This window comes from Lineus longissimus, chromosome 11 (genome assembly GCF_910592395.1).
Source record: "Lineus longissimus chromosome 11, tnLinLong1.2, whole genome shotgun sequence".
Classification (NCBI taxonomy): domain Eukaryota; kingdom Metazoa; phylum Nemertea; class Pilidiophora; order Heteronemertea; family Lineidae; genus Lineus; species Lineus longissimus.
The window spans coordinates 13,838,899-13,860,701 of record NC_088318.1 but is presented as its reverse complement, the minus strand read 5'-3'; the positions used below and the strand labels follow the sequence as shown (position 1 = coordinate 13,860,701).

The 21,803-nt window shown below is 40.0% G+C and overlaps 1 protein-coding gene across 1 annotated transcript in view; it reads right to left on the bottom strand.

The window, feature by feature from the left end:
• The window catches only part of LOC135495495 (uncharacterized), a 102,845-nt gene continuing 81,042 nt past the window's right edge, over positions 1 to 21,803 (bottom strand). Inside the window, exons 5-7 of the mRNA XM_064784209.1 lie at positions 7,205 to 7,351; positions 6,396 to 6,620; positions 1 to 6,094 (exon numbers count right to left, since the gene is read on the bottom strand). Of these exons, the coding sequence (XP_064640279.1) occupies positions 5,814 to 6,094; positions 6,396 to 6,620; positions 7,205 to 7,351 (653 nt within the window). The 3' untranslated portion in view covers positions 1 to 5,813. The remainder of the gene's footprint in view (positions 6,095 to 6,395; positions 6,621 to 7,204; positions 7,352 to 21,803) is intronic.

Here is a 21,803-nt window from a genome sequence, read left to right as displayed (position 1 = left end):
TTATTTTGACAAAGTTTTATTGAAATATGTTAAAACCCGAATTCATTATGATACATACTCTGCCATGAAACAAGTAAGGTACAGCGCACACGGGCGACACAAGTAGTCGCCAAGCCACAGAAAATATAGCTTTTGTTGATATTGCTGATAAGTCTTCTGAAGAGTTTTCTGTCTCAGATTGTAAATTTTCAGTTGCTTCAACTGTTTCACCCAAGTCGCCCGTGTGCACAATATTTTATGATCATGAGGATAAAACTGTGATTATTACGAGATGAAATTAGGACACAACATTCATGTAGTTTGAACATGATTAAAATTTTTCACCAATCGAAATGAGAACAAGTTTTAGTAATCTTAGTGGTAATGGAGGGATGAAATAGTCGACCAAACAAAAGACACAAATGCAGTTTAACCCCTTCAGGTCGAGGCTGTGAGAAAAAGTCCAAAAATTCCCAATGCGGATAGCCTGCCTTTTGTCTCTTTCTCTGCCAGCTAGAGCAAAGCATCTTGGCATACAATGTTTTGATGACATGGACAGTAAACATGGGGTTCTTAGCATGGTGCAAGGTCCCTTATGAAGTGACACAGTAAAACGCTGAATTTTCCTGGGCGTTTTATTTTTCGCGATAATTATTGCAAATACACTACAGAAAAACACACAAAAAATTGTCTTTGGCCTTGAATTCTTAAAAATTCTCAAACTGAGATTATATCACCGAAAGTATCCACCTCAAAAGCAAAAATCTTCTATATCTTTTGTGGTCGAATGTGAAGTTGGCAAGGAGGGACACGTAATAAAAAGCAAAGTAAAGCCACTGACAGACTAGCCCTGAGGTATAGTAATGCATAGCAGGCATACAGAGAGAGAGGGTGAAAATGAAAACTCCCTATTTGGCCAAGCTAACTTTGTAGTTTCTGCGCTAGTCTGTCCGCGGGTTAAGAAACCAATATACTGCTAGCATTATATACAACAATAACGAGGGATTGTCAAATACACTTACTATCATAATGAGGTGAACATCGAATATGATTATCATCAATAAAGTTAAAGGGAAATAAGCAAAGCAGGTCTTGTTTAATACAAAGTGACCCAAACAAACATCCGAATAGAAGTTCACATGCCCAGAGTGAAATCCAGAGCAGCTTGATTTCAGGTACAGTATGGAAGTTCTTTGTGAGCACTACTGTAAAAGCGGTCAGGATCCGTTGAGGTGGTAGCGTCTGGATTATGTAACAACATACCATTTCAGATGTAGAAAGGTGTGGCTGCTTTACAGTAATTGTGTTTTTAATTGAGGCAATAGGCCAAATAATGAAAAAACGTCCAGACCGTTGATGGTTTTTCAAAAAGCAATTAATTGCTAACATTACAAACACTACTGAACACCATATTCTCTTAAAGCAAATAATACGACTGTGATTGTCAGACATTTAAACTTTGAAACATCAGAATAACCATAAATTCTGTCTTGAAATACACAGTGAATGTACAATTTACACAATAGTTTGCCTGTCGATTGACGTCAGATTATCTTCAAAACAAGACTTCACTCCTTAATTAGATGTTAGCCTAGTCCCTAAAAGGATGTGATGAAGGGCATCACAATAATGCCCCTTTAAAAGCCAATAAATTCTTCTCTCTCAGAGACCACATCCTAGCTTCCTTTCTGAAAGAATACTTGATCTGCCTTAATTTCTCAATCAAATTGTTTTCAAACTCATAGTCAGAGAGCACATCATAAAGTAACTTGCGAGTCTCTCATGCTGATATTCGAGGGATATTTGGTATGGTACCTCAGTCATCAACAGGAAAACAAATGGACGTGGCTGTTGCTCAACTATTTTTGAAAGATTAATACCACCCTGTATACCCCCTAGAGTGCCGGAGTACAAGAGAAAATGAGAAAAACTCCCAACTTATGTTTAGCAACAACCATTTCCAGGTCGCTGACGGAATTCTACAAAGGTTTTGCCATTGAATTTCTACTCCACATCTGGTAAATAGTCACAAAGTGACAAAAACTTTGCGTCCCGGTCAGCAAAGCCAGTGGAAAACGACTAATCTGTACATCGACTAAATGGATAAGCCATTGGCAAGGAATCCGAAAAAACTCAACATAAGAGCTTAACTGTAACCAATTATAAACTCTTTTCAGCCATTCTAAAACAAAAACCTGTCACTGAATAACTTAAATAGTGGAACAGTACTTTCAGAGACTTCTTCATAAAGTCAAGAGTTTTTTTGCAAAATTGCTCATACAAGTCATGAGTTGCCATACAGTTGCTCATACAAGTCATGACTTGCCAGATTATTGTTCATACAAGTCATGACTTGCCAGATAATTGCTCATACAAGTCATGAGTTGCCATACAGTTGCTCATACAAGTCATGACTTGCCAGATTATTGCTCATACAAGTCATGACTTGCCAGATAATTGCTTATACAAGTCATGAGTTGCCATACAGTTGCTCATACAAGTCATGACTTGCCAGATTATTGCTCATACAAGTCATGACTTGCCAGATTATTGTTCATACAAGTCATGACTCGCCAGATTATTGCTCATACAAGTCATGACACAACAACTTTATTTCAGATTTCTTCTGCACAGTTTTCGAAAAGTCTGTATGTATGGAAAGTATGGAAATTTATAGGTCAATAGGAAATTCTAAATGACAGACATAAAATGGCTGAAAAGAGGTAACATTAACCACACATACACAATTATCTTGAATATTGTTTTAAGTGAACCAATATACAATATTCTTCTCTATGAAATTAACAAAATGTACATTATCTTTTTAAATGCGAAATTGCAGAGCGAACATACAACATACAGTGTGACAAGATTGAGTCTACGAGTCGCACACTTAATTAGCAGGGACTGACATGATGATTTTGCTAGGACTACCAATTATATAACCCTACACTGGGACAACTGTAACTTCACTTCTGATGCTGGTGCCCTGTGAGAGATTTCCAACAGATGGTCATGTTTTTGGGTTTCTTCCGTGACCCTCACTTAGAACCAGCATCTTGGTTCCAAAATCATGTCATCAATACTGAAAGCTGCCAAATTTTTGTGACATTCCATTTGAGTGGATTTCCCAAATGACCTCAATTTGACAAATAAAGTCATCGAAAAAATATTTTTGATTTAAGATCTTTAAAACTTTTGCGATCTTTTAGAATTTTTTTTCGAAATACCCGTGAAAATTTGATAGTTTACAGTAGATTACCTTGACATCAGACATGAATTGACTTATTGTTATCAACAAACGTATGTCTATCATGCTATCTGATCATGCGCAACTGCTAGATCAATCGTAGAAAAAGACGCTCACACCCTGCAATTCCAGTTGTCGATCGCCACCAAAACAACCATGTCATATCCCGAAAAGCTACCATCTACAGCCATTTTACAATACCCTGTAGGCAAATAACTACAGCAGTTCAATTCAATTCAACAGTATAAATTAGATCATTTGCTATGTACAATATATGATAGAAAAGCAACTGCTATTTGAACTACATAATAACACTAAATGGTAACCGGCCACGTTGACTTGGGAGTCGCCAGAAGACTATGAGGGCAGTTGCTGAAGAAAAGTAGGTCAAGGTCAAATGTGAAAGTAGGTCAAGCTCATCTTTCTAGCACAATGCTCAGATGCTTTCATGATACACATCTGGTAACCCAGCAATAACATTTGGTTGATGTTTTTGTCTGTTGCAATCCTGGTTATGTCACGCTTTTTAAGATTTTAATTTCTAGTTTGGATTCTTGTCATTGATCAAATGACCTCCAAAATCATATCATATACAAAATGCCAAATTATGTTGCCTTCTGCATTAAATTTGAATCAAAAGGAAAGAAAAAATTTGAAAATGCACTTTTTTCATGACCAAAAACTTTCATCAGCAACTATTTGCCCAGAGCGTCCAAAAACTACACAGACAAGCCAAGCATTTTGTAGCCAGTTCGTCCATCCTGCTCTAATACCCTGACGTCCAACATTAGATTTTTTTACGCTTGAGCAACACACTGCAATATATAATTCTATACTACAGGAACAAAAAAATTGCACATAATGCGAGAAAAAAACATAACCGACTAAAGGCCACGTCACATAACGATCATACTGGATGTGATTGTCTACATTTTCCACTGTTTAAAGTGTTATCTCAACTTTGCCAACCTAACCACACCCAAATATGATCACTGGTATGAGATGGCCTCTATCAAAAGAATGCCGACTGCAAGATATTGTTCTTGGAACTGGTTTCAATATTATGCAAGTGTTCGGATAAACCAGTTCAGGACAGTTTCAGAGGGAACAATAATTTTTCAAGAAGAACAAAATACATCCTTCCAGTTTTACGACGGACAGCCTAGCAGAGACTGTTTTGGCAAAGGCAGGGCTGAAAAGTATTCGCTCCGTTATGAAAAGCACGAGAATATGAACTATAGCCCTCCATTAACAGTGATGTGAATTTACAGAGACAAGGTTTCATCTAAAATATTCACCACACATACAAAGTGTTATTAAATGCGTGTATTTACAGTGAGTGCGAAGTTAGCTACCACTGCACATGGAAGATGATAACAGTCAAAGAATTAGTCAACATTCAAGGCAATGACAGCCATGTCAAAGGGAGAATCCTAAATGTCATGCTTGTACAGACATGTAATGCAAATAAGACTTCTGTAGACAGCTATGAGAGACCTAAGGTGTAAATTAAGACACTTCCTCTGATCCTATAGTTTTCGCCAAAAGCGAGATCATTTGGCAAACTCTGCTAAATCTTCCTATACTGGTGTGAGATAATGTCTTGACAATGCAATCCCCATTATCTAGATCAAGAGAATCTGGAAAATAGTATGGTGTTTTTAAAGGTTGACCTGATAGGCACTGCAAATTTGGCTAGAACTTGAAATCCGAAGGCAATTAGAACTTTCAAAATGAAATCTGCCAATGTCAAGGTTGGGAGTCTGCTCCTTTTTTCCCGAAAGTCTCCCAGGTTTTTATGTGCATCCACTTCATTTTGAAGAAGTTCTAATTGCTTTAGGATTTCAAGTTCTGGCCAAAATGGCGATGGCTTTGGTAAACCCTTAAACGTGGATTGCTTGCAACGTTTTCCTGAATTGCATCAGTTACACAAAATGAAGGCTGTAGCAAGAAAAATGACCTAAGTCCTCATTAACCATATGACTTTTAGGGAATTTTGCCTAACAGTCCTTCATATGATCATCCAATTAAAGTGAATTCAAGTAATGAATTTTGATGCCACGACAAAGGAGAGAAGCGACCAATATGAAAAGAACTCTCCCAGTGCAAATGAGCTTCTCATACAATATTCTTCCCCGCACTTTCCAAAAGTCCATCCAGCAAAATACACAGGAAATATGTAATTTTTTTCATGCAGATGCACTATGACACAGTGTCATGTGCATATGATCATATGGCAGCTATGAAACGTTTGCCGTGAGGGATGTGATTGCTGATTTCAGGCTTCTGATCCTTAACCCTGTCCTTAACCTTAAAGTCAAACTGACACTTCAGTTAGTATGGTTGACCCTGATGCTCCTGTTCAGTGTGGTAATGACCCTGACACTCCAGTTCAGCGTGGTTGATGCAACACAAACTCATGCTATGGCACACAAATCATTGCGGCTATGGCACCTTAAGCCCTGGTGACAACGACGACTTGGGTTACGAATCTTGGCCCAGATGGTTATGGATTGGCCCAAAAGAAGGCAATCACATCCCTCACGGAAGAAAACTTAAAGAGTCTCTATCTCCAACTCGGATCCTATACGTGGACTGGAAATGTCACTTTTTCGTGATTTGAATTAAACTGGACACTGTTGCTCTGATTTGATCCGGGGTTTGACCGATTTGATTTCGCCGACCGACTACTCGTCGGCGTGTATGACCGATGGTAAGATGGCGGCGGGTTCGACTGTGGCGTGTACGTTTCGCGTTGCGGTACGTATGGAGAATGGGAGTATGTGGTGCTCGGCGTGTTGGGGTAGACTGGTTGCATGGGATGATAGCCTTGATGGGTGTAGACAGGATTATACTGTACAGTTTCTGAAGAGAAGAAAAGAAAAAAACCCTGAGATTGGAATGTCATCAGAAATTGCGGAACATTTGAGAGGAGAGTTTGATGAGATCAAGAATTATTAAAGTCTTTATCAAATCTTGGTGAGACTCATGGCTGTGCTGTCTTAACAGAAATACACAAATAGAGAGGTGTCCTGATAAGAGAGGTCAAATTGAATGGAAACTTCCTCTTTGGGACCAAAACTAGTGTCTTCAATAGAGAGGTCCTTTATAGAGAGGTGTCCGCTAAGAGAGGTTCCACTGGTTTCTAAACAAGTCTAATTCTTACCTTGTTTATTTTGGTAATTATGTGACGTCCCATTTTGTACGACGTGCGTCGCTGTCGATGTTGTACCAGGAGTCGTCTGATCGAGCTGATTGGGCTTCCGACAACCTTTTATGCAAAAACAGGCTACGCACGCCACACATACCACAAAGACGACTATACTCCCCACTGAAATGGCTATCGTAGCTGTTACCCCCAGGGATAAGAATTTTGTAAGGATATTATTTTCTGGAAGAAAGAAAGAAAATAAGCTTATATTAATTTAGAAATATATAAAACTGAAGGAGTTGGTTCAACAGATTTGGGATAGATGGCACTGCCGGAAAATCCATCCCTCTTCAATTTGATATTGAGTTCAGCATCAACTCGGGCCACAGTAACCTCTTCAACCTACCGTGACCTATATACAAACTCACTCATCTTGTAGAGAGTGAAATTAATGTGTTCACAGGACTTATACATTAATGACTCCCAGTGGAAGAAAAGTTTTACACAAATGGGATTAAACAGTACAGAATGTCCCGAAAGAGTTGGATCGTTATCGACTGATAAATGGTTTATCGTAAACGAATTAATTCTGCATGAAATTTACAAGGTCAATGCACAGCTGTTGTCACTTCCATTTTGTTTATCCTTGCATGAGGTAATTAGATAATGATACATTGTAATTGGCAAAATAGAATGGTGTAAGTATGTACACATGTACGTACGTGTGTGTGAGGGGCAGGGTTGGGTTGCTGGCTGTATTTGAATCTGCAGTAGGTGACAATCCCTGGATTCCTAAACAGAACATGGCTGGTTCAAATTCTTACCTTTGATATCACATGAAGCACCGCTAAAAGAAGCCTCGTCTGAGTAATCGCCACAATGGTCGATTTTGTCACATTTTAAATCCTCATCTATACATAAGGTGTTGTCGCACTGGAAGTTGGCACCACATGAACTGTGTACTTTATAATCTGAAGAGAGAAGAGGGAACACTGGTTAGAGAAGAACACTGGTAAAATGAAACTACCTAGTTGACCTGCTAGCTCCTGCCTATAGTTCCCCTTTAACTGATAACAAGCAACAACAGCCTCCCTCACTCTGCAATGATGGGCAGATGAATTGCTTTCGCTGTCAAGCTGTCATCTTTTTCTGGTGGAATCATTGAAAAAGCGTCATCTTATCAGTAACTTGCTCAATTCCCAATCGATCCAGATATGACTGATCCAGTTACGAGAAAGATATCGCCATGACGGTTTAGGGTGGTTGCTTTCGCATTGTGCTTCGAGCAAATTGGTTCCCACCATAGTTTGAGGATTGTTTCAGATTTTTCAACGCTGTACATCCAGTGGGGTCTTTCTGCTTCTCCGTTTATTCCAGTGACTGTTAGTCGTGAGCAACTTAGTTTGTGCACCAGTTTGAGCTTTAGGAGACTCCTGGGGCAGCCCATTGCCTCTCCTTTTCAGACTCTCTCATGGACTGGCCCAAATGGTAGCAATTGTGGCAGCTTGATGATAAGTAGAAAGGCGTTGCTGAAGGGAAACTGTAGAGACATTTTCTGACACCGAATCAGAATGTGCGATGTATATTTCTTCGTAATGAATAGAAGACAATATTTCCCTATATATCTTTTAGGCATGGGGGCAGGGCAGATATTGAAACCGGAAAGGCTGCCGAAGGCAACCAATCGAGAAAAGGAACCTGGGTCAATGAGTCCCCCATGAATATAAAACCAGCAAAGATTGCTGATGATGTGTTTTCATGGCTCGTTTCTCTTGCAATAGTTGCAGTTGTCCTATCATACATATTTGATGCTTGGCTGAGTCAGGCGTGAGACTGGATTGAGTAAAAAATTGCAAGGACGGGTTGAATAGACTTTGCAGAGATGTTGTATCAGACTTGCCAAAGGGTCATTTGTGTCTATTTTATGTTCCATTTGATGGGTTTGCAGGCAATTACTGCTCCGCTTAACACTTGCGGTCTTTTAATTATTTAAATTGAAAGAGGTGTTTCGATGGCTGGTTTTTCACTTTTCTTTGGGTAAGAAAGTTCTGACAAGCATGAAATGCTGCGGATCTCATTGTGAAAGGTATGATGGTGTAAATAAGAAGATTAATGCTACTATTGTTGTTTTAGACAATGGTTTAAATCCAGGAAAGCTGTCATTCGTGATACCATTTCGGGGGCAAAGTAAAAATGTCATAACATGCCACACCTGGAGGACAATTTCATAATATGCTTACAAAAGGAAATGAGAAAACTTGAAGTAAACAGAGCATGCTGACTATGGAAATGTCGCTGCAAATCCCCAGACTATAATCCGACACCAAAAAGAATCATCATAAAGTGTTGCGATCGGGTGCACACCTGAGAATCTTGGAAAAGTTACCCTCTATTCTGTTGCCCATGAGCAACTTCCTTTTATTTGCGCCTCTCAGAGTAACCTTTTAACGAGGAACTGAATAACTTGAGGCGATCAGAGCATACTGACTTCGAAAATGTGCCGAAATCTTAAATCCCCATAGTATTATTTGACACCAAGAAGCATCGTCATAAAATATTACAGTTGGGCGCACACCTGAGAACTATCGGAGGTGATGGGAGTCGCTACAGGTGAGATTAAATGAGGTGGATAAATCGTGTGCTAATACTCAAGGGTGACAAATGAATAATATTTGATGACACCATGATCTGGTGAAGCTGAGATAGATTCATGAGGAACAAGATGATAAAAGTTTGAAAAAAAGGGACCAAGGTAAGAAAATTAACAAAGCCTTGACGCGGCTTTAAAAGGGGGCAGTTTTGACAAAATATCTGAACACATTTGATCAACCAAAGTTGAAAATGATTTGGCAGATGGAGGGAGGCTTACAACCTCTTGCTTGGGAAGCAAAGGTCATCAGTTACTTTTTACTCAGTTTCAAATGAAACGCTATTGCAAACAGTAATTCACATGACCATATAACATTTTGGTACTCAACGTGATTCTGAGAAACAACACAATGCAACACAGCAACAGTATAGAAATTTTATATAATGTTGATGTTTTTGCTTCCGAAATCAGTATGTTTGTAAACATCTGACCGCATGACACTACAGGGTGTGGCCAGCGATGGTTTTCTATTGGCCTCATACTCCGTTACCATGGCAGCAACGTCCACCCATAGAATGTACCCAGCCATCCAAGATGACCACCACCAACCCTAACAAGAGGAGTAAGAGAGTGTGAAGCACATGTAATGATAACTGACCCCTGGCCATTGCTTGCCTACACAACATCAGTCGCTTTTTCACGGGCATACGTGCCAACAAAGAATAAACATGGTGGGCAATTGATCATGTCGGTTTGCAGTTAGAAAAAAATTAAAGGAACACCCCTTCTTTGCCTCAACTAAAATTTCTGGCTCTCAGAATCAGACAGTTGAAGCTATTTCCCATATTTTGGAAAGTTCCCCTTTGACCTTACGCCATGTCTGAAACGAAAGCAGCTTAGCCCTGCGCATTGTGTGATAGTGCGCTCCGGTGAAAGTGTCACCTCTGATAATTAACATGGCTAACAAACCGTGAAATGAGTCCTAACAAGATCTGGGTGTTGCCCATATCGAAGGCACAGTGACCTTCAGATGATATCATAAGTATGGATGTACATTGCCGTCAGAAACTTTGGAGTTGTATCAGGTTGATGACGAGAGTAGAGTTATATAAATCTGCAGGAATGCCGATGAGCTAAGGCAAGAAGTATGAAATGGTTTTCACCAGTAAAAATGTTGTCCTTCACTCAGCACTCACTTGCACAAAAAGGCCTATCAAATGCGTATTTCTGGTCCAATCTTCAAAATTCAAAGATCCACAGAGAGTCGAGACAGAGATCTTTCCACTCTGGCTGTTGAATTTAGCATCTAGTAAGAGAAAAAGTCTGAAATCCGCTTAAAATTGGAAATTTGACATCCCTGAATCTGCAGATTTCACTTCTCACTTTCATCTTTGACAAGTTTCAACTTCTACTCAAATACTGTAAAAGGCTAAATTTCCACAAACATTACTTTTTACTCAGATCATGAAATTTCTTTTCCAATCAAAATTTTGCTTGTTATCTGCGTCATTCATGTAATCTGAAAAATCAACCCCCCTAAAACCAGTTCACAGTGTACTACATTGGACATATCATTACCAGCCTCGCGAGGAAAGTTTCAGTCTGAAATGAGTGATATCTCTTGGGGTTGGAGCAATATCCCTCACCCATCAAGAGACTCCTTCATATCACCTGAGTGTGGAGTGCATCAGTCAATTAGTGATAACCCTCTGAACTTTCGACGTCATTCAGAGCAACCAGGGCATGAAATCAGCTCAGCTCAAACTACTCTCCTTGGAGAACAGTTTAAATGGCACTGCATTTAGGAGACATGTAGATGGGAATTTACTGCCTACGCCACGCAATAAAAATTTGAAATTTGAAGCCGATTTTAATTTTGAGATTTTTAAACTAAATAGACTGCACTAAATATTAATTTCAACATTGCTTCTGTGTGCACTGTTACAGATATACTCTACGGGTCAATTTTCATCACGTTGACATGTACAACCCCCCCTTCCCCCCCAAAAAAACTATTTCTAATCAAAGGTCAAACTAACTCCAAAACCTATATTATGGACACCATTAAGGGTTAAAATCTTCTTCCTGTCCAACTTCTGGATACATCTTATATTGACTAAACACTTTTCAAGCACATCTGAGAGTTTCATGAAGAAACGTATTCGTCTAAAACCTTTTTCAATAATTGCTTTTAGAATTTAATAAATTCTTGCGAGTCTCGATAAGTGCTTTTCTGTGGCAGTATCACATGCAGGTACAGTTTGAACCAGAGCTTGCAGCGTATCACTTTGGAGTTATGAATATGTCAATATGTACGAATGAGGAAACACCAATAACATCATAAAACATGTTATTACGACTCTTGGAGTTGTAGGGATGTTAATTTAACTTCAGGAGGGCATCGCGCATTGCAACACAAGAGTGCTGGAAGATGACATGTGTGTGTAAGGCTGGAGTTTCATAAGACTCTCGTTGTCACTTTTCGAGCTTCACTTGTCACAATTAGCTTCACTCGTCACAAGATAACAGACTTAGGCTTGAAAACATGATGTGAGGGTGAGAGGTAGACATCGTGAATCGTATGTAGCCCGCTCTTTTGAAAAGCTATGTTCGTTCTTTATTTCATGGATGAAAAGTCAACAATGTGACACGTCTCTGTGAACTCTATATAACCACTGCCTTAGGAGATTGCTGATGAGCCGCAGTGCCAGAGGATATTGCTTTCGAATCCTAGGCAAATTTTCGCCAGAGCTATGTACGTTGTCACGATATTGCCCGCAACATTCCCATTACCATGTTCTAAGAAGTAGGAAGTGTTTGTTTGAGATATACACTTTTCACCGCCTGAGCTCTCACCGTTGGTTCTCATTGGAAAAGCATCACAACTAGCACCAAGGGATTTTAGTGTGTTGACGGAAAATTACATTTGTGATATGAAGTTCCCGATAGGCTCCAAAGCAATATCAAGATACCCATATGTAAGTTTGTATGTACAACATCGTAGAAATTGACCTCTTCTCTGTAGGGCTGGCTGATTCGTTTTGTCCAATATCGTCAGATATGAAATATCATTGCTATGGCAATACATTTGGAGTAGAGTCAGTTTCGAAGGTTTAGTCGCTGGTTGCAAGGACTAAAACCGCTTGATTTCGGGATACTAAATGAAAATCATTGATTTAATAAGTCTCATTCAAGTAAGTTAAGTCTGACTTGCCAACATCACTAGGGATGTATTAGAGTTGGCGGGGTTTCAACCCACAATATTCAAGTCACAAAACAGATCTATCCTTATCAGCCATGATGATGATGAAAAAGACGACACAGTTCCCATCCCTAGCATTAATAAATGCATAATACTGGTTTATATCGTCACGATATAGGAGTCAGTGAGCTATGGTAGAGAATTAATTTAAACCTTCTGCGATGACAGGACTGATATGATGGTTAATGCTCTCGGTAATCATAGCGATTGGTGTGTGACGGACTTTAGCCATCTCCGCAGAAGAACGACGAAGTTCAACAGGTCATCTCGATCTTCTCTCGATACGATCATCTATTGGATGAATAGTTTCGTCCTGATAATTGGTTCTCAGGAGTTTTATAAAGTATAATTAAGACGTAATAACGGACCACGTTAACTAGTGATCGGGGATGAAATTATTGGATGCTTTTCCCCTGATTGACGTTGAGTTCTTTTGACATCGTCTTGATTGATGACTGCGACAGGAATCGTTGATCGCTTGAGTGCTCCTGCGCTAATGGACACTGAACAGCGGCTTGCTTACTGGAGTAACCACCGTTCATTGACTTACATGGGTGTTGGCAATGTTCTCCCTAAGGATTTCGAACGGAGTGAATGAAATCTTCGTCAATAACCATGGAGTCCTTGAATCGGGAGAAAGCAGGTCAGGCATCATGTTTCACTGCTTCTGCTCTTCTGAGCCATTTCAGTTCCTGTAACTGTCGTAGTTCCATACTTCTAGTTCCTTCAATACCCAGAAATACATGTAATATGCCTCAGGGCCTGACTGAGGAATTCATTGCCACTGTTTTGCCCTTATGAGAAATGCCTTTCATTTCGTCACTCAATCGAGGCTAATGACCTTTTTCGGGGAAATGGCAGTGAATTATCAAGTCGTTCCGGCTTCGGTGAGTCCATCAGGACTGCAGTTGTGATAGAAACACATAACAAATCATCCTGATAATAATAGCGTTTGACAGAGCGAGATGGTATCATGTCATACTCATATCATATTCAAGAACAACACGCATAATGACTATTTAGGGATCTGCGATCTATCCTTTGAATCACTCGTCAACAGCTCGGGGAGATGGTCAGCGTGAAGCGTTGATTAACATGGACAAGATAGTCGTTAGTCATCTGACAGGAAGTGGTATTGTTACGTGACATGACCAGTACTGCAAAACCCCAAATTTTCACACCTCTTTTTGCAATTTGCGGAAATTTTAGAAAATGTAACTTTTCCGTTTTAGTTCAGCCAACCCTAGAATAAAAACTGCCGACTACAATTTAGTTAGGGAAATGACTGTTGAGCAGCGAAAGTTGCCAAGTGCCATTACATGAGTACCAAAATGAGTATCGAACATTCCATGAGTATCAACCTTCTGAACATGTCCAATCAATCCACCATTGATAACATCCACTCCGTATCATCAGTCGGAGCGACAGTCATAAAGACCGTCGTCAAATGAATGGGCTGCGATGCCGATAATCTTTGATGTGGGAGGTGATGTCATGCTATAACCAATACTGCCTTTTATTACTCCAGGCTTCGCTCGTCAAAAGGTAATAATCATCTTCTGACGATGGTGACTGTTTTGACCCACGGTCAACATTCAGTGAGCCAATATTGACATGGACAGCCCGTGCTGTGTTAGGATGAAAACTTAACATTCACCAATTTGCTACATTCACTTTATTAGTTCATGGGGGTCAGCCCTGCATGGTAAACGACTTTCCAAATGCCATTATCCTTTTCCTCTACAAGCGTAGAGGCTTTTTAGCAACTACTCAAACAGCAGATTTTCAGATAAACCAACTGGACTTGACAATTCTTTAATTCTTTCTTCTCTTTTCCATGACTTTCAGTCATAAAACCAGAACAGGCTCTAAATCTGGTCATTCTTGTCATTGCCACGAAATATTTCCTCTGTAATCAGGACACTTCTCCAATAAAGACATCATTCATCAGTCCAAACGGTGTCCTCATGAGCAACGTTCAACTCTATATGGCCAGTGCACTTCATACAAATGATAAAACGATATGAAATTGTGATATTTTGTTGCCTATGTTCTAAATAACTGATGTCTCTGGGTAGATCACAAATAACCCAATGTCCGGCAAATGGACAAAGCTCAACATGTATGTATGGTATAAAGTATATTGGAATCCCCAGCTACAATATCAATAGACCAGAGTGGCTATCTCCATTATTTCATTAGCTGTTGCTGAACTATAGCTTGTTTTTGTCAAGCCGGTCAAATGAACGCATTGGAGCAAAGTATGATGGCTAATGGATGTCACCAATTTTGCTTGATAGAGAAAGGTACTGCGGTAATGTAAAAGGAATGTAAAAAAGACACAGAAAAATTTACAACCTGCTCAATGTGAAATCGACTGGATAGAAGTAGTAACACGTGTTCTCTGGTATATAGGCACAGTGAGTGGACTGGTCTGACCACCGTGTTCAAACCCATATCAGCTGAAGTCAGAGATGCGACACTGCAAGCCCGTTGAATGCTCTCTGGAGTTTCCTTTACCATTTTCTCTGGCCCCCAACCACTGCCGCAAGGCTAACCTTGTTTCAACTGTATCAGAGTCCTACGACTACAACAGGTACAAGAGGGAGGTAGTTTTCTTGCAGTGTAGAAGCTGCTTTTACCAACACTTTGAGAGCTCAAATCATGTTACCTATGGTCAATCATTATAACTGCTTGTACTGGAGGTTGAAAGGGTTACCATCCTCACGACAGTCTTACTCTAACAGTGTGTCTTTCAAGCACAAGGGTGCCCAAAACCGAATCATGACCACATTCGCCACTTCAAACAACTAAAGAAATGGATCCAAATAAAATCTGCCTGCTACGATCCCAGAGTTATCTGCAAGAACTGCGCTCTCATCGAGCTCGTAAACAAGATTAAGCAAATGTACTTACAGAAACAGATATTGAACTAAGGGATTTGTTACTCGGCTGTTGTGCCGCGCAACATGGCCAGGGGGCTGATGGGTAATACGCCAGAAACAGACGGCATATCCTGTGGAATTATGGGATTAGGTTCAATGGTCATTACGATGATAGGTCAGCGCCTGTCAATGGTAATGTTGATTTATGTGCTTCTTTAATGCACGCATATTTCTTGCATTCTTATGCGGGAATGATTCAACATGTGGTTCAACATGTGAACAGTGTACCCCTTTAAAGTGATACTATGATGTGATTTACAACTTTGCGGAAATACGTCCGTTTTTAATTGTCGATCACAAATGTAAAGCTCAAATTTTCCATTTTTGATTAGATTTATTATATAAAATCGCTAAATGTAAACCACCGCGACCGCGAAAATGTTCATGTTGTGACGTCATCAACGAAAACGGCATCGAAGCGAGCCGTCCGGGCGGGATTAAACCATCAATTTCTAGAAAATGTGCATTTCGATTCGAAAACCTTACCGATTTATGAGAAAGTGACGTAGTCATTTGTCAAAAACAGCTAAAACATTATATGGTGAAATTTGACACGAGTTACCCTTTAACAAAAAAATCTTTATGGACACTGTGAATGAAGATCAGGAAAACAGTTAAACAAACACCAAGACTGTCCTTCAAGATTCTGATGACAAAAAGACTTGACAAACAGCACCATGTAAAACAAGCGGATGACAGTGATAGCAACAAATGAGCGGAAATCAACGACAAAAACCACACTGACTGCATGCGTTATCTATTGATTAGGCATCTTCTGCTCGGGGCTATTGTCGTCTGCTCGCGCATCATTCACAGGCCTTGATTATTCATTGACAAAAACAGCGTTCAACGAGATTAGTCATGTTGAGCAGTGAATAATAGCTCATTACATCACAGGCAATATTTTAATGAGCCGTAAGTGAAGTTTGACAGTGTAGCGAATTAATTGGTACTCGATAATTAAATGTTGAGAATGGCTCGAGTGAGTTTGCAGTAGTTTGTGATGTCATTAACCATTTGTTTCATCGCATCGTCATGATCAAGGAGTGACTGAGAACTTTAAAGAATTTTTTATAGTGTTACGATATCAACAAGCTGACATGAAAAGAACGGAATTAAGTCTACCTCACCACACTCTGATTGCCGAAGCATAAATAAGTAGCGCGTATTGAAGTTTGACAATATCAATTTCACTCAGATTCAGTTAATTTACATTTTTATACGATCTAATGCGAACTTGTCATATTCATTTACCGCGGCACAGAATTATTTTGAGTCATCTGCGTCAAGTTGATCTCGGGATATCCCGCTTGTCAACATCTCAATAACGTGCGATTTTTGCATCATTGTACACTTGGGCTCGACCCTAAGCAGGCTTAATTAGATCAGAGCCGAGCCACTGCAGAAGAAAGTGAAACTCATCCGCTATATTTGATGACTCTTACTTGTTGGTGGCAAGCTATTTTCATTGGTGCATTGTGAAGTCCTCGGGAGAGCATTGCCATAATGGAACGTTACCACATTGTTGGAAATTCAATTTTGATAAAGTGTGCCCCTCTTCTCCAGGGGAGGCACAAGTAATTACTGTTATTGCGGTCGGGGAGTTGGTCGACAGCTTTGTTGTTCCCGCTCACAGTCGGCAATGGCTTGATCCGTCTTGGCTCGGCTGAGGCAGAACTCGATAAAAACGTTATTTCTCTGTTTGAAAAACACGCTGAGGAAATGACGGATGTGGTCCATGACAAGAAGTTGAGGCTGTGAAGTAGATTTGAGGGGATAATGGATGTTATCAACGTTCGGGAAAAAAACCAGCTATGACTATGTGAACTCAGAGGCCACAAGTCATTTCCTGTCTGACTAGATCCGCCCCTTTCCTAGTGCATGTACATTATCCTCTGGCCATCTAAATATCACATCCAAGTTCTGCTGAAAGGGTGGATGTCGTCCTGGGTGCCGACAAATGGTACCCAGGTTCGAGATCGACTGGACAATAAGCACCCTGGGTGCCATTACACTAGACAAACAGCACTCAGCTTCTTTTTGCCTGGCTTACGGATCTTAGGGACGAGGACGTTTCTTGCAATCTCGTTTAATCTCGGGCCGTGGTACCCAGGACGACATCCACCATTTCAGCCCAAGTTCTCCTGTAAAAAGAGTTAATCTGTCCATCACCTTGTTTAATACAATGGATCAGTAAACAAGGCGCTTTCATATTGTCCCATCGACAAAACCTATCAAATTCCCCAGCTAAATATTGACTTAACTTCAATTTAGATTTTGATATCGCGGGAATGATATAGTATGTGCGAAGCTGCAAAACAAATGAGTCATACGTAATATGATCACATTACCCGCCATACTGGATATTATCGAAGGCCTTATGATGCTAACAATAGCCATATTGTATAAAATTGCAACCTTTTTAGACTTCTGAAGAAATCTCACATTTTTGTCATTGTGCCGGCAAACCCCCTCCCCTGTGAGAGATTACTTTGAGCTAAACTCCTTTAATCGGGAAAAGAGAAAACACACTGAGCATACACATGTATATCATATACAAGTATGATCACGCAAAATTTTAAAAGGACATTCTCTATAATTTTAACTCTCTTCAGATTTTTTAAATTCCTTGAAACCAAAATTTTAATATTTCTGCCAAGAGAACTTTTTTAACTCCTTAACAACACTTTAGTTGATTGAATTACGTGCCACCACCTGGGTTCAACAGGTTAATAATAGCCATTTGAAGCTATTTCTACTTAATGTGATTTCGCCAGACCATATTCCCGATTCTCTAAATGAAAACTGACAAGCAACCATACCGGTAGCCGTTAATATGATTAACGTTTTAATGTGAAGGAATTCTAAGAGGACGTGAGAATGATGATGAGGGCCTTAGGACATTTCATGAGTCTGCATCGATTCTCTGTTGTGTTTGTATGACGGTTTACTATTAAGGGGATCTGTATTTTTGGTGTTCCTTGGTTTTTCACCTTTCACTCACCAAAGTCGTTTTTTTCTTCTAAAATTGGAAATTTTTGATAATTTTCCAAATTTCTATACCTAGTTTCAGCCCACTGACATAACCATTCATTGGAAAGGTCTCACAAAGCCCTTTCTGATGGTATTGATACTGGTTCCCTCTGTGCCAATTTCTTGATCCGCGCAGTATCAATCTTGTGATTTTTCTCTAAAAGCCACTTCATGCGGTAAAGCAAAGCCTTCAGTTAGTTTCCAAGTTAAGTGAATAATTAGAAGTGAAGGGTTGAGTTCATATCTCGAAAATGTAACAAGTCTACTATCTCCCACAAGACTCATCCGATAGAACCTGTTACACCAGAGATGCTTAATGTGTCATATCACCATGGTAACGCAATGCTTTCTAATTTAATGGGGAACCAATTGACCCAGCTGCTGTTTTCTGCAATCGTTTTTTTTGTGCGGAGGGATGTATGGAGAGTTAGGGAGCACGCAACAACCTGTGACAGATGTTATCAGTGAGAGACACGCGACTATTGTCAGATACTTCTTCTTCTTCTTCAGTGTTCGCTCTGCACCTGCAGGTGATTTTCTCCAGGGAGCATTCCTTCTCGACTATAGGTTGGAGGTCAGAGTAGGGCAGAGACAAGCATTGAACAGTTCAAGAGTCAGTTAAAAATGCTACTTTTCGACGTGGAGAGGGGCGCTTCGAGCGTGGTTTAACCACGGAAAGGCGCGATACAAATGACATTTATTATCATTATTATTTATTACACAAAGTCCCCAATATGATTCTCTCCTATCTCATAGTACATTGAAACCATTTCCGCTTTTACGATGAATATAATTATCACAGAATCAAACATGACCCAGGCCCCTAACTGTATCAACCAAAGACTACCAATTTCACCCACAAACTTCTACACCTTTTGAGGAATAGGGGTAATATTCCATCGATAAGGGCAAGCAAATTTTTAATTAATCTGGAAAGGTTACAGGTGGCAACTGGTTCAGAACATTGAAGTTAGAACTATATTTGGTAATTTGTAGGAGGAAACCAGTTCCGCCAGAAAGTTCAGAGACCCTAACAACCGTGACAGATGTTATTGGAAAGATGACCCGCGAACATCAGATGGGTGATATACCGATTAGGCAGATAGTCTGAAAACTAAGAGCAACCTCTTGTATCCAAGATATAGTCGTTCCTCTCTCATGCGTCACGTACCCAATACTTCTGAGATGAGATCTAGTTGCCGTATCAGATTGGTGACGACAGGTGACAGTTTACCCTTTTAAGGGCTAATTTTTATCGATAAGGGCAATACAATTTTTAGCAATTTGCAAAGGTTAGTGGAACATTACTAAATATATTGAATCGGAGCAGAGAATCGGTATAAAGGATATTATCAGCTTTGAAGAGAGTATTAGCCCAATACTAGCCAATACCGATTGCCTAGCAGAGAAGGCGGTCAAGGTTAAAGTGTTGTTGGTAGCTCTCTCCGATCTGCAGTCCTTGGTTAGCCGCCAGCTAGTTAAATTAAGGGTACAACTGCCTCCTGGCCAGGTGCCTGGCATTAGAGATAGGAGTTTGGAAGTAAATAGTGTCTCATGATAAGAATACTGCCTTCAGTGTCTGATCCCAGCCATCAGATCGCACTAGTCGATTTCCTCCTGTCTCAGAAAGCAAAAGTACCAAAGTTACCATGATCATGACGATACGAACCAGAGACCTCTCAGACGAAATAATTCCCATCTCTACCCCATCATCTGAATTGATTGCATCTTGAGGTTGGTATGGTAACAGACCATAGCGAGCGCGTGAAATCAAGTGTATGATGACAGCGGGTAGCTTTCACCAATCCCCGCCATTATCTCGCTAACAGGTTGTGTGTTCCTCGTGATAGAACCTCATGCCTGACGACGCACAGTCAATATCCCAAATCTGAACGCATTTTCAAGCAGCAGCCAAGCGTAAAAGATGGCTACGCCACATGCAACGACCTGCTTGATACGGACAATGCAGCAGTCTTCAGAGAGATACAGAAGCCATCATATGGCATCTGAAGAAGGAAAGCCTATTGAAAACCCATCACAAAACAATACAAAACAACTTCGCCAAGATTGAGTATGCTATTCACACTAACTCATGGGAGAAAAACATCTTGAAAAATCATCCAAGTATTTTGCTTGTCAATTTTCCAACTTGATGAAATCTTTTGAACTCAAGTCGACTATACGGAAAGTAGGTGACAGCACTTGAAAAGAACTCTCCATTACGTTTTCTTTCTCGTTTCACTGGGTTTCATCGCGGTAATTTGTCACTCTAAGATCATTTGAGCGATATTGGCTTGAGAGGTGACTTATGAATTGGAGAAATTCCACCACAGAATCCACCTGAGAAGGAATCCATTTGTGAATTGAGGAACATGGATGAACACTTGATTGGGAACATCTGTTGTAAATTTACTATACACTTGATTGGGAACGTCTGTTGTAGATCTATGCACTTGATTGGAAGCATCTGTTTTAGATCTATTATACACTTGATTGGAAACATCTTTCATAGATCTATACACTTGATTGGAAACATCTTTTGAAGATCTATTATACACTTGATTGGGAACGTCTGTTGTAGATCTATTATACACTTGATTGGGAACGTCTGTTGTAGATCTATGCACTTGATTGGAAGCATCTGTTTTAGATCTATTATACACTTGATTGGAAACATCTTTCGTAGATCTATTATACACTTGATTGGGAACATCTTTCATAGATCTATACACTTGATTGGGAACATCTTTTGAAGATCTATTATACACTCGATTGGGAACATATTTTGTAGATCTATTATACACTTGAACATCTCTTGTGAGAAATGGACCGTGCCACATGAATAAGTAAATTTGGGACAGGATTTTCTGATAATATGTTGCATGTACTTATTTTATGACTGGGACTACTGCAAGCGTCAATATTAGTGCGATTACTGATCATGGCATCAAATCAATTTTCAGGATCCAAAATCAGCCACAATGAATCGATTTGACGGTCTCTGCTCGGTATAAGGCGTCAGCCAGAAGGGTAGATTTTGAACGATTTAGATGTCTAGACGTTAATTGCCTCGGGCTCCAGCATACATTTCACAAATCACCTGGCCAAAAAGTCTGAGTGAAGACAATTATTGACGGATTTGACCTGATTGGCTGTCTTGAATGTAATTTAAACGTGGAGTGGGCCAGCATTTGAGTGTAATCTCGAACAGATCCTTTGGCTGATTACATGTCCACCATGATCCCGATGTTGTCTGGACAATACCCGGTTGATCGAGCTGAAGCCCGATGCCATGGACTTTGGATAATGGGATTAAACTGGATTTGTGAGGGAGGACTCTGTCTGAAATTCATGCTGCGAGATTTTTTTTAGAAAGGTCACTTTTGGCAGTGAGACTCATTTTTTTTATATCCCTTGCCCGTCAATTTTGCAAGAGTTGTGTAAAAAATCATATGCTGATCAACAATAACTGCGCACTTTTGGTTGAGTCTATGACCATTCATCACGCATCCAAGCTAGAATGTTCGCTAATGTAGGAGGCTGTGGTAGCAGGTGCCTCGAGCAGTAGCACTCTCTATTACAAGTCTTGTCAA